Below are 12,247 nucleotides of genomic sequence, written 5' to 3'. Positions count from 1 at the left end.
CTCAGTACCGTCGAAATTGCTCCAAATTGTCCGTGCGGGCCATGGTTGCAAGCGAGAAGAACTCCTCTCACGCGTTGACCGGGCAACGGGCCAATTAGACAGCATGCACGATTGGCCACGCGCGTTTCTCGCGTCAGCCCGTCATGCACGGCATATTTGCCTAAGGCAACAACCATTTCGCGTCATGCGGGCAGGTGGGGCTTCATGACCTAGTGTAGACCTTCTCTGATCCGTATACTTTCCCGTCTAGTTTAGCACAAACTGGATGGCAACTTGCGCTCAGTCAGGCCGAAGATCACAGAGCAGAACTGGTTGTGTGACTAAGGTACGGAATACTCCTGGACGGTTGCACGAGGTGCATTTCGCTGCGGCAGGCTGCGCATGGCCTCTCAATGTCGACGGAAGTCGAATCTGGGTCTTCTCAGTCCCGCCAAAAAGGCAAGCAACATGCCGCGGGGATCGCGCCGTTTGACAGATCGAGCTTCGATACCACGCACACTTCCGGAAATCACAAAATGTCCGAAGAGACCCTCGCACTTTATTGCTCCAATCTATGTAGCTCTCCGCGTTAGCGGAAGCGAGGCCCTGGACATCCCAGAGACCTGGCACTGCGGCCCATGCAACTATAACGCAAGGAACGCCGCAGATAGCTGTCCAAGTGGCAAGGTCGTTTCGGAACTGCGCACGGCAACTTTTCGATTGCGACCGTGGTGGGTTGCTTAGTCGAAGAGACCGAAGCCCATATCCTCGTCGGACTCCTCCTTCTCTGCGTGAAGACGTTAGTCAGGTCGGCGACTCATCAGTCTCCGGGAAATACGTACCCTCCTCCTTCTTCTCCTCCTCCTTGGCAGCCTCAGCGGCAGCACCGCCGGCAGCAGCGGCAGCACCCCCAGCGGCAGCACCAGCACCGCCAGAGGGGACGGAAGCAAGCTTCTGAGTGCCCTCAGCAATCAGCTGTATCATGTCATGTTAGCAACTTGAAACCTTTCCGGAGGCAATTTTCCTGCGCCTTCGCACCTCGTTGATGTCCTTGCCCTCGAGCTCCGAGAGGAGCTTCTGGAGACGCTCATCATCAGCCTCGATGCCGACGGAGCTGAGAACACCCTTGATGTCGTCAGCCGAAGGAGAGGCGTTGCCACCGAGGCCGAGGAGGAGGTAAGCGGCGAGGTGCTTCATCTTGAAAGTTCTGATACGGACCCCTGTCAGTGCCGGCGCTTTACTAAGAGATTTGCTTCGCTGAGCGGCTTGTTGGCGAGGAAAAGACTCACTTGTGGGATGCTGGGAGAACAAGAGAGGTCAATCAGTTTTAACCGCAAGTTGGGCGGAGAAAGACTCTTCTTAGTTCTGGTCGGCGATGGCGGGTTACTGAAGGAGAGTTGGCGGCACCGATTTATTTTCCAAATTCTGCAATTGTGAGCCCGCAATTTCAGACCCACTTATCACATGATCTGGATGTTTAGGGCACTGCAAGCTACAACTTGGAAGCCTAGCGTGCTGAGGTAATGATGCCAAGCCATATTCCCCAGAAGCCACAAGCCCAGGCCACCTGGTTACCAGTAGTTAGTTTTTTTTTTTTGGGAGCCGACGGATGTCCAGTGCCTGGGCATCGGGCCTGACCGAGCTAGCCCCGGAATCGGTCACACCTGCCTCCGACCTTGCAGCACGAGCAACCGGGCTCCTCTGGCACGAGCATGGCCAGTAATGTGGGTCCCCTGATGCCCCCTCCAACAAGTTAAATAGCGGCTCCTTGCCAGCGTAGGAGGATTGGAGGCCCCGGCAAGCACGCAAACTTCTTTGTTTCCTTCCAGCAAACGCCGCCTGAAATTGTCGCTGTTGCCCGATAACCTTGCGAAATCGGGAAGGGTTTTCTTGGGCGACTTTGGGCTTATCGGCACCACAGGCGATCAGATATCGTTGAGACAGGGAAGCGTTTGTTACGATCGACTTGCCAACTCGGTTGGTTCTCGATGCCTTGGCGACAAGATTTGGTATGAGGTTGGGGAGGGTCAACGCAAACCGTGACATATACGTCTCTGTTATCACGGTGCGATCGCCACGATGCCAGTAGGTCCCAAACTCGCACCTCAGGTTGTCGTATCGCCATTAAGACTGGCTGACGCACCGCTAGATTCTCGATTTGATAGCATCGATCACCGGCGAAAAGCCGCCCACGTCGGCGAACCCTCCCCCCCGTCCCAGCCCCGCATTGCCGAAGCGGAAGGCGGAGGATGAGATTCGCCCGGGAGGCACCAAGGTGGCCCGCGTTGATTCTGCCTCAGAGAAACAGTCTAAGTCGAATGGCAACTCCCCAAGATCATCACCTCGGCCGGCGGATCGATCACTTGGCGGCTCCGGTGATAAGCAAGCCCCCAAGGTACCATCTGCGGCGGACAAGAAGAGCTTGAACGGGAAGCCGAGCGCGACAGGGAACAAACCTAGCAATGCTGGAGCAACGTGCTCTACTGCCAACAAGCCACTGCCTTCCCGCCCGGCGACGAGCCGGCCAAACCCGACAGAATCTGGACCGCCGAGAAAGCGATCGTATGCCGAGATCATGGCACGGGCGAAGGCCAACTCGGAGCAACGGGAGGCTCTGGTTAAGATTCAACACAAAACCGTCGAACGGAGCATGACCATGAAAGAGCGTAAGGAACTCAAGGCGGCAGAAGCCAAAAAAGCGAGGATGGCTGCCGGAAAGTCTGCAATCGGCCGGTCTGGCACTGCAAGCACACCTGTACGTGATACAGCGAGGGCGCCTGGGGCGCGAAACGGTCCTTCGTCCGCGTCGACGAACGGGAAGAAGGCGACACCAGTGGAGGGAAAGAAGGTTAAGAAGGCGGCATTGGCGACAACAGGGTATACCGGCACTGCACGGCCTCGTCCAGGCTCGACGACAGTCTCCAGGCCTGGAGTCTCAAGCCGGCCTAGCTCTGAGACCCATGCTCATGATAGACCACGGTATGGTCTCTCGACCTCGCGGAGATCATATGAAGAAGACGATGACGACTTGGACGACTTTGTCGTTGACGATGAGGAGGAAGAGGGTGCGCCCGGTTATGGGATCGCCCGCGAATACCGGTATGAGTCATACGATGACGAGTCGGACATGGAAGCTGGCCTATCCGATATCGAAGACGAGGAGAAAATGGCCGAAACTCAAGCCCTGCGCGAGGATATGGAACAGGAGGCCCTGGAGCGGCGGCTGAAGCGTGAGAAAGAGGAACGGAAGCGCAAGTTCCTCGAGGCGACCAAGGCTAAGGCCGGTCGCTGACCTCGCTTGTGGCTGCAGCCTAGGGTTCTCGAACGGGATACATAAAGCGAACAGATTGGCGGCCGGATTTCGAGTTCTGGGTGAACTGCTTCTTGGGGGATACCAGAGGTGTTTGGCGTTGATCATCACTAGAGGGACATGCATCGAAGCCTCGCATCAGCAAGGAGTCTATGGATGGTTGGGCATCGGGGCGGTCCAGGGCGTATTACATAACAGCAGCATTTTTCACTTTCGCAGTACACATTATTCACTTAATCTGTATAGATCAGTCGATCCGTGACTCCGTCTCCCTACCTGGGACCGTTCTCGCCGCGTCTGGTTGGAGGTGGTGCTGCTCTACACAGCTCGAGTTAAAAGACTACTCCGTACAGGCGGCTGCTTCCATCAGCTGGTTGGCATGACATGCCCCGATCTCGACAAGCTCCCGTCTCTCCACATGCTCGGCCTGCAGGCATCGTCCAGCCCTGGGACCTGCCCGTCAACGCAATGACCCCCGAACGTTGGTGGTAGCCATGTGGGGCACCCCCAAGGTGGGCGAGAATGGCGACGGCCAATGGGCGGCAGCTCACCATTGCTCCACCAAAGAGCCTGCCAGTTGCACTCCGATAAGCGTTTTTGATTTTTTTATCGGTCAAACCGCCCGTGAAGCGAGTGGCTGCATTCGAACCAGCCCCATCTTCCGAGCTGCCTGACCTCTCTGTTACTTATCCCCAGCAACAGGGGCTTGCAAGTTTACTTTTCGCCAATCCCAAGCAGTACAGTCCCTTCCGAGGGCATCAGCAGCCAACATGGTCAGCAATCACTTCCTCCAAAAGTCTCCGTTGTTCAACGAGATTGAGCCTTGCTAACCACATGTCTTGGATTGTCTACAGCCCCAGAACGAATACATTGGTATGCGCGACTACTACCCCCCCCCCCTTCCCCCGCATCGTGGTCGTCGACGGCCTGCGCCGCCCTCCTTCTTCTCCGTCGTGGCTCTTGTTCAGCCGAATTGCTAGCCGGTTCCTCATCTAACCACGGCTCTTCCTACCCACAGAGAGACACCGCAAGCTCCACGGCAGGCGGCTCGACCACGAAGAGCGCGCGCGCAAGAAGGCGGCCCGCGAGGGCCACAAGCAGAGCGAGAATGCGCAGAACCTGCGCGGCCTACGGGCCAAGCTGTACGCCAAGCAGCGGCACGCGCAAAAGATCCAGATGCGCAAGACCATCAAGCAGCACGAGGAGCGCAACGTCAAGGGTGCCCCCGCCGAGAAGGAGCCGTCCGAGGCCATCCCGTCTTACCTGCTCGACCGCGCCAACCCGACCACGGCCAAGGCGCTGAGCTCGCAGATCAAGAACAAGCGCGCCGAGAAGGCCGCCCGCTTCTCCGTCCCTATCCCCAAGGTCCGGGGTATCAGCGAGGAGGAGCTGTTCAAGGTGTACGTTTGGGATTGGCCCGGGGGATATTTTTCTTCTTTTTTTTTTTCCCCTCTTTACGGGTGCTAATCGAGAGACAGTGTCAAAACGGGCAAGAAGACCCAGAAGAAAGGTAGGCCGAGCCCGGAGATGAGATAATGGTTCGTTTTGTCGATGCTAACCCCGCCAACAGGTTGGAAGCGTATAGTCACCAAGGTTAGCTCGGCTCATCACGGGGCAGATGACGGAACATGATACTAATCTCCGCTTAGCCTACGTTTGTCGGACCCGACTTCACCAGGCGACCAGTCAAATACGAACGTGAGTGGCGGTGTCCGCTCCCTGAATCTAAGAGTGCTCCGGGCTGACAGGCTGTCTCCTAGGTTTTATCCGTCCCATGGGTTTGCGTTACAAGAAGGCGAACGTCACCCACCCGACACTCAACGTTACCGTCCAGCTCCCCATCCTCAGCGTCAAGAAGAACCCGAACAACCCTCTGTAAGTCGGCCCATGCCAACCCCTTTTTCTTGTGTATGACTCCTCCAAGCTAACTCCATTCAGTTGTATGCTCTTATCGTCCCCATCCACTTCGAGACGAGGCACTAACTTGACAAGATACACAACTTGGTGTCCTTACCAAGGGTACAATGTGCGTCTCAACCTTCTCTGCCAAGGTCCGTCAAATAGTGTAGTTGCTAACGAGCCCAGCATCGAGGTCAACGTTTCCGATCTCGGTATCGTTACGGCTTCGGGAAAGATTGCCTGGGGTCGTTATGCACAAATCACAAACAACCCAGAGGTATGCTCCAGTCTTGTCGCTACGTTTCCGGTGTTTTGGACGCTAACACGTTACAAAATAGAACGACGGCTGCGTGAACGCTGTTCTCCTGGTATAGAGTTTGGACTTGATGCTGTATGTCTCTGGGCAGGTTCTCAAGACTGGAAATGCTGGCTGGCATGGAATTGGCGTCCGGTGTTGAAAATGGCTGACGTGACTTCATATACAAGTGTGATACTTTTCGGGCAATCGAAGACCTTCGCCGTTGGGTTTCATTTACGAGGAGATTTTTTTATGCAATTGCCAGCCTGTATGACACGGCAAGCTGGATGTCTTGTCTACCGGACGCCTTGATGTGCTGTTGACAAGGAGGAGAGAAAGGGTGTCGCCGGATTCCCAATCGTCTGGGCATGATTACCGATCCCAAGTGCTCGGAGCGGACGCAGGCACGATACCGAGAAAACAACCAGTCCAACGCCAACCAATGCAAGAGAAGTAAGAGAAAATGGCGGAAAAGAGCAAACCAAAAAAAAAAAAAAAAAATGAAAAGAAAGAAAGGAAGGGAGAAAAAAGAAAATAGTGGGGGGGGTGGCATTCTCATTCCCACATCAACCCCGGAATCCAATAGCTATGCTCACATGGCACAATCTCCGTGGTTGCTGTATGGCGCGCGACCGCAGCGGTAGCAGAAGTGGCATCCGCAGATGCACCTGTAGCGGTTAGCCGTGCCGTTGCCGTGGCCCTCTCGGGAAACTCGCTCGCAAGGGTTCGGTCTTACTGGATGTGGTTACACCCTTCCGTCTTTTCGACACATCGCTTACACGATGGACAGCGCTTCCTAGAGATGGCGTCAGCTGAAACCGCCCCTGGCGGCAACAGACGCAGAGCCGGCGAGTGTCAGAAAAGGGGAAGGACTGGAGGAAAGGGAGGTGAGGTGAAGCGGAGTCAAGAGGAGTGACGAAGAAAGCAGGATGGAAAACATGGAAAATGAAGAAAAACGGGGGGGAAGGGTGGGGGGGGAATGGGAAGAAGGAGGAGGACGAGGATCGTGAGACAGAGAGAGAGAGAGAGAGAGAGAGAGAGAGAGAGAGAGAGAGAAGGCGAGAGAGACTTACCACCCCATCTCCCTGGCGACCCTCCTGAACCTCTCCTCCGCCTCCTCCTCCTCCTCTTTTTTCTTTTTACTTCTCTTGTCGAGCTCATTGATCGCTCTCCCTCTCCCGAAACCACCACCACCAAAATCACCTTCCACCTCACAGCCGCCGCCGCCGCCGCCGCCGGCACCGAAGTGCGCCCGCCCGCCGCAGCGGACGCAGGTGCGGGCGTGGCAGGCGCGGCAGCGGCCGGCGCGGGCGTCGCGCAGCAGCTCGGGGATGAAGCGGCCGCAGCGGGGGTCGTGGCAGTACAGCTTGCGGGGCGCGTCGTGCTCGGCCAGGCGGGCGCGGTAGCGGGCGACCTCGGCCGAGCCCAGGCCCAGGGCCCGCCGGAGCGCCGCCACGGGCAGCCGGCTCCCCGGGCAGCACTGCACCGGCCGGAACGGCCCGCGCCCGCCGGCGCCGGGGTCTGGGCCCGGGCCCGGGCCCGGGCCTGCGGAGAGGGTGTAGTTGCGCCGGAGGCAGGCGAGGCAGTGCGCGTGGTTGCATGGGAAGACGACGACGCCGCCCCGGTCCGGGCGGTTGGGGAGCGGAGTGGTGCAGATGGTGCAGGCTAGCTCCATGGCGAATGATTTATTTCTTTTGTGTTGATTTTGTTTCCCCCCCTTTTTTTTTATTTTTCCCCTTTTATACCTTTCTGTTATTCAGTCCTTGACCGGGAATCGGGCATGTGCTGCAGTCGAGGATGAGCTGGGTTGTGTGTGTATAACGGGGAGGATGGCGGAGTTGAGTAAATAAATATATTTATTGTCTTTACGGATCGAGGAGCAAGAGACGGGGGTGCCGAACCCAAAGAGTTGAGGTGAGATGAAAGTAAGGTGAGGGAGGTCGACGCAAAGAGGAAGAGAATGTAGTTCGAGCGGGCAGACTCGTGGGAGAGGGAGGAAGTGAGCTGTTCCCATCTTTCTAGACGCCGCTTTGTGGATCAGAGGTTTGTGAACAAGCGGAGAGAGAGAGACCAGAGGAAAAAGGTATGAGTGCCACATCCGCGTGTGGCTCAACGCTGTAGTCGAGCAGCGGCTTTCGTCGTTGCGCCGTGCCCAAGATGTGATTCGTCGGGAGCTGCCCAACGCGACGCAGCTGGCTCGCAGCAACCTGACACTTGGGGTCTCTCGCGGACCCGACTAGTATGCGTGACCAACTCAACGCGCGCCACGATGATGCCAGGACAGATGTGTGCTTCACCCTGTCGTGACATGACCTGGTTGGCTTTTGTTTGCAGGTCCGGAACGGCAGGATGCCATGATGGTCAGTCACGCCTGGCACCTTTAAGACGCGTCTTCAGGAGATGGGACGGCCATCGACAATCAGCAAGTGTGGCCGAGAGGGATGGAACGAAGGGAAATACTACTGGTAACTGGAGCACCTAAAGGTCGCGAGTGTTGGAAGAAGCTAAGCAGTGACGTACGTGATTGGGGATAGACAACAGAGCCAGATCCACCAGGGGGGCATATGTGTGAGCCAGGCTGGGAGATCAGATTGCGCTCCGTGTTGTTTCGCGCTATGGCAACCCATCAACGGTAAGGAACGACAACTCCCAAACCGAGAACGAACGGTTCAGTGTTCAGCAAACAGCGCGCAAAAAGTGAGGAGGTTGGTGAACCAAACTCTCTAAAAGATGGATAATCGAGAGTCGGACAGCAAAGGAGACGGGATGAGAGTTGATGGGGGAGCTTGATGGTTAGGCAAGACGGAACCGAACGGAGGAAGGGAGACAGCTTGCCAGGGAAGCGATCTACCTGACCTGGGGGTGTTTCTTCCGTGACTGTTCCTGCCTCACCTCACCAAGGGAGGCCGAAAACCCTTGGAGTAAGCCCGCCTTGCCGACCGGGGGGAAAGGGACATCCCCCGTGCTATCATATGTCTTGAACTCCGAGACTCTTCTCGACCTCACCATCTCTCCGTTAATAAACTGGGAGACAGTTGGTCGGCCTAGCTGCATGGAGCAGAGGAATTGCCGCCCGTGGTCCTCGAGCCACTTTCCCCAGCAGTGGTCCAAGTCGAATGTCAGCAAATCGACCCTTTCGCACATCCCGTTCATACGGCGACCCTCTGCCAAAGACTGGTGTATGCCTTTATGCCCTTGGTATATTTCATGCTGATAATCCAGATGATGGCATCGACAACTCGATAATCGAGTCTTTCTCAACAACGCAACGCTTATCATCCCACCCATGCTCTGCCGCTCTAACGATGCTAATCCCATGGCGTCTCCTTGCGTGTCCACAGACGCATATGTAATCCGTATGTACTGTGCATACACACAGACACGTACGTGCATGAGTGAGCTGCCACACAACCCCATACCCAAGACCACGATATCAAGCGCTTGAGGCAAACGGAAGAAAGAAACAGAGAAATAAGAGAAAGCCGAGTCTAAACAGCCCGCAACGCCGGTGCGTGTATCACTCACAACCACCCATCCAACTCACCCACCCACCCACCCCTGCCCTTTCTCCCGGTCTCCGCCGAGTTTTGTTCGGAGAAGGAAACGAAAGAAGAGAGAAAGAAAGAAAGAAAAAAAAGGCAGAAGAGAGTGACCGGGTCATCACTTGTTATGCCACAAGAAGTTCCTCACCCCATCCCACCGGTCCGAGTCGCGGTAGATGTACGTCATGCTGCTGCGCAGGCTCGGCTGCAGCTCGGCGGCGTGCCAGCGGAAGAGGTGCATGACGGCGGCCCACGAGAGGCTGGCGAAGACGGGCCAGGCGTGGCGGCGGATGACGGCGCTGGTCTCCGGCTCCGAGACGCCGGGGAGCCCCCGGCCGGGTTGCACGGCCAGGCGCGCCAGCGCCAGCGCCACGCGCGCGAACACGTAGATGACGATCTGCTGGTTGACGCTCGAGACCCGGCCCGAGCGCGGCGACCGCTGCCCAAACACAATGTACCCGCCCAGCAGGCCGGCCAGGAAGCTGTCGTAGGGACCTGCAGCGGCAAGAGGGAGGAGGGAGGTTTTAACATTGTTGTTAACAAGTCTGACTGCGCGGTTGGCCATTGGAGAGGGGAGTGGAGGAAGCTTGGAGCGTGAACAGAGGGAAGGCCGAAGCGCTTTGTCGTCTTACCTTCCTCGCCTGGCGTCGGCCCAAAGTGCTTGAGCAGCAGGCAGGTCGCCTTGTAGATGGTGGCGAACTTGGCCAGGTTGCGCGCGTGTGTGCGCGTCGCGCGGAAGATGAGCCTTGCTTTTTCGCGGAGCCTGCATGGTAGCAAAGTAGGGGGAGTCAGCGCTCGCCGGACGACGACGAGGATCCCGGCTAACGAGGCCGGAAAGGGGAACTTCGGAAGACATGACGTACGTTCCGGAGCGGAAGAGCATGATCATGCTGCAATTGTCTCCTGTCAGCGCAGGCGTCGCCATTCACGGGCCAACGGGTTCTCCTCATACACGAGCGCGTGCGGGAACCGCACTTTGGTACCGTATACGGCGCCATTGCGGGCGCCCTTGATGATGGCCAAGAGGTCATGGTATTTCGGGTCGAGGATGATGCGCTCGGTGGCCGCCTGCGTCGCGCGCTGTCAGAGATTCGTCGCTCTCATAGCTCTCCTCCTCCTCCTCCTTGCCCTGCTGCGGGCGGGCTGTCCATCAGAAATCGCACCTTGAGGCCCTCCAGCGCGCCCGACATGGTGCCTCGGCAATTCGCACGTTCGGGGACGAAATGCGCTGACGGGGGGTCGGTTTCCGGTTTTGGTGCAGCGCGCAACTTGCGCACTCGGAAGGGACGAGATTAATAAAACTGGAAATCTACAGTAACCGCATCTGGGTACGGTTCGAATGTTCACTGGAAGCTTTACCCAGGGTGTCCGGATTAAGGATAATCGATAAGAGCGCCGTCGTCGGGATCGATTTGTTCGGGGTTCAACTCGGTCTGGAGCATGTGCTAACCGCGGGGACTGGCCACGGCACTTGTCGGCTCAAACCCTGGTCGCCGGATAACTAACGTTATGGGGGGGCCGGCCTGTGCTGCGCAGCTCTTGAGGGGGCCCCGCAAACAATGACGCAGGGGACTGCGAGCCGACGAAACCCCCCTGGGTGCATGCCCATCCAGCGTTGATTTTTGGCACGTTGAAAGCGACCCCTCTGAAGCAAGCGTATTGGCGCAAATCCATCCGTTTCTAGCACTTGTCCATCCTCACACCTTCAGTTGTTTTCCTGGTTGGTTCTTCGCTCAGAGCCATCATTCGATCGATTCCACTGAAGCGATTGCATCAGCCTTGTTCGTCCACATCGCGGTTAGTCCTAGTAATCCATCAGACCCTTTCTAACACCATTGACTGCACCATCGTATACTACGGTACTTAACGCTTAAACTTCAGCATTACAGGGGAGTAGCATTGAAACCTAGCATGCGGGTACCTATGTCCTTCTGCGATGACCACGTCGAGCTGCTCTGGGTCTACGCAGTAAGTACTACGACCACTACAAAGAATACCTTACACTACATGATAGGGTTTGGCTTCTCGGCCGGGCTTAAAGATAAAGCAGACCATAGAAGACACCAACAGGTAGCTACTTGGCTCGCGTGTTGTAGCTGTATTAATTGTATGATGAACACAGAGCTTCGCGGTCTCAGACGGGTTCTCCCGTCACCACCAGACTTGATGAGCTTGCTTCCCTAGTGGCAGCTGTTTAAATGCCCATCACGAGACTGAGGCTATTAGTTCATAACTGCCTTTTCCTAGCCAGGTAATCAAACAAGTTCCCCAATCTATCACTTAGGAACTATTCCGCTACCACGAAGGTGATACAATGTCACATTAGTTTTCTTTCACGCCGGTGCGATGTTAGACAAAAAGTCCTACGATAAAACCGACCTGGCTAAGCATGTTATTTGTTAAATGTTCGTATGTAATTACTCTACATACAGTACTGGCTCATTGGATGCCTACGCGCGCCCAGCCGAGTCCCTCAGCTGGTAAATTCTCTAGCCGCTCTTACTCGCCGTTCCTACCACGGTCCAGAAGGCTAGGTTCTCGATGCACGCCAGCGAGAACACCGACAAGCATGTTACTATCAAGAGTGCAATTAAGCATGTGCCCAGCAGGTTTGCTCCAGTTGGCTCAGGCACTATATCTTAGGCACCTTAGGCATGTCCCTAACCTATCCTCATAGTAGTACCTTTGGTGCCTGGCTTATCGGGCGTCTAACCAGCCAACCTGTGTAACCAACATTAAACGCCCAGCGTGTGGGGTTGGCACGATCATGAACAGACAGGCCATTGACGAAGGTGACGAGAAATTACGGAAGGAACAGCCGGCTTTGGCAGTTTTCGATGCTAGGCCGCCGAGACAACAAGAGTCGTACCGTACATTAATTAGCCGCAGCCAGTTTAACCCCGAGATCTTGTTTCCTTCGTGCTTGAACAACCTATCTGTAATTACTACCTTGTATAGGATGCCCAGTCCGTCTCAGCCGCAGATACATCCGGTCCGAGTCCCAATCATGTTATCGCCTTCTTATGTTCCCGGCGCACGCTGCGGGCGTACTCTGTGTTAACTACTGGTATGACGTTAACATTGTGTTGCAGACGAGATTAATATGTACAGGGAGACAACGTTTACATCGCTAGAGCTACTCCTAGTCCGGCTTATGGACGATTTTCTCATCGGTAACGGAGGATGCATCCTTGCGTGCCAATCGATCATTCTAGGCGC

The 12,247-nt window shown here is 56.1% G+C and overlaps 5 protein-coding genes across 5 annotated transcripts; 2 read left to right on the top strand and 3 right to left on the bottom strand.

The window, feature by feature from the left end:
- Positions 1-719: 719 nt before the first annotated feature.
- Positions 720-1,176, bottom strand: P884DRAFT_298454 (ribosomal protein P2; the record flags this gene model as incomplete). Its single annotated transcript, XM_069444609.1, has 3 exons — positions 720-766; positions 822-954; positions 1,018-1,176. The coding sequence occupies 3 exons, from the start codon at positions 1,174-1,176 to the stop codon at positions 720-722; spliced, it is 339 nt and encodes a 112-aa protein (XP_069298659.1).
- Positions 1,177-1,773: 597 nt separating this feature from the next.
- On the top strand, positions 1,774-3,271 carry P884DRAFT_240248 (uncharacterized protein; the record flags this gene model as incomplete). Its single annotated transcript, XM_069440169.1, has 2 exons — positions 1,774-2,064; positions 2,129-3,271. Exons 1-2 carry the CDS (start codon positions 2,059-2,061, stop codon positions 3,269-3,271), a joined length of 1,149 nt encoding a protein of 382 aa, XP_069298658.1. The 5' UTR covers positions 1,774-2,058.
- Positions 3,272-3,918: 647 nt separating this feature from the next.
- Positions 3,919-5,968, top strand: P884DRAFT_257612 (ribosomal protein S8e/ribosomal biogenesis NSA2). The gene is made up of 11 exons (XM_069441162.1): positions 3,919-4,062; positions 4,144-4,162; positions 4,308-4,689; positions 4,768-4,799; positions 4,860-4,882; positions 4,939-4,987; positions 5,050-5,164; positions 5,188-5,189; positions 5,282-5,315; positions 5,375-5,465; positions 5,527-5,968. Exons 1-11 carry the CDS (start codon positions 4,060-4,062, stop codon positions 5,560-5,562), a joined length of 786 nt encoding a protein of 261 aa, XP_069298657.1. The 5' UTR covers positions 3,919-4,059; the 3' UTR covers positions 5,563-5,968.
- A 587-nt stretch (positions 5,969-6,555) lies between these two features.
- On the bottom strand, positions 6,556-7,161 carry P884DRAFT_276395 (uncharacterized protein; the record flags this gene model as incomplete). Its single annotated transcript, XM_069442952.1, has 1 exon — positions 6,556-7,161. The coding sequence occupies one exon, from the start codon at positions 7,159-7,161 to the stop codon at positions 6,556-6,558; it is 606 nt and encodes a 201-aa protein (XP_069298656.1).
- A 1,502-nt stretch (positions 7,162-8,663) lies between these two features.
- Positions 8,664-10,430, bottom strand: P884DRAFT_257610 (Tim17/Tim22/Tim23/Pmp24 family-domain-containing protein). Its single transcript, XM_069441161.1, has 5 exons — positions 10,192-10,430; positions 9,981-10,096; positions 9,892-9,918; positions 9,661-9,791; positions 8,664-9,523 (listed from the first exon to the last, which is right to left on the bottom strand). Exons 1-5 carry the CDS (start codon positions 10,216-10,218, stop codon positions 9,147-9,149), a joined length of 678 nt encoding a protein of 225 aa, XP_069298655.1. The 5' UTR covers positions 10,219-10,430; the 3' UTR covers positions 8,664-9,146.
- Positions 10,431-12,247: the final 1,817 nt, after the last annotated feature.

This window comes from Thermothelomyces heterothallicus, assembly GCF_042370625.1.
Source record: "Thermothelomyces heterothallicus CBS 202.75 unplaced genomic scaffold P884_scaffold_7, whole genome shotgun sequence".
Classification (NCBI taxonomy): Eukaryota; Fungi; Ascomycota; class Sordariomycetes; order Sordariales; family Chaetomiaceae; genus Thermothelomyces; species Thermothelomyces heterothallicus.
This window is presented reverse-complemented; position numbering and strand designations above follow the sequence as displayed.

Coding starts and splice junctions, on each gene's coding strand:
- P884DRAFT_257612 (XM_069441162.1), top strand. Junction 4,690..4,767: donor GAGGAGGAGCTGTTCAAGGT/GTACGTTTGGGA, acceptor ATCGAGAGACAG/TGTCAAAACGGGCAAGAAGA. Junction 4,883..4,938: donor GGAAGCGTATAGTCACCAAG/GTTAGCTCGGCT, acceptor ATCTCCGCTTAG/CCTACGTTTGTCGGACCCGA.
- P884DRAFT_257610 (XM_069441161.1), bottom strand. CDS start 10,218: ATGTCGGGCGCGCTGGAGGGCCTCAAG. Junction 10,097..10,191: donor GCGCGCTGGAGGGCCTCAAG/GTGCGATTTCTG, acceptor CGCGCGACGCAG/GCGGCCACCGAGCGCATCAT. Junction 9,792..9,891: donor ATGCTCTTCCGCTCCGGAAC/GTACGTCATGTC, acceptor GCTACCATGCAG/GCTCCGCGAAAAAGCAAGGC.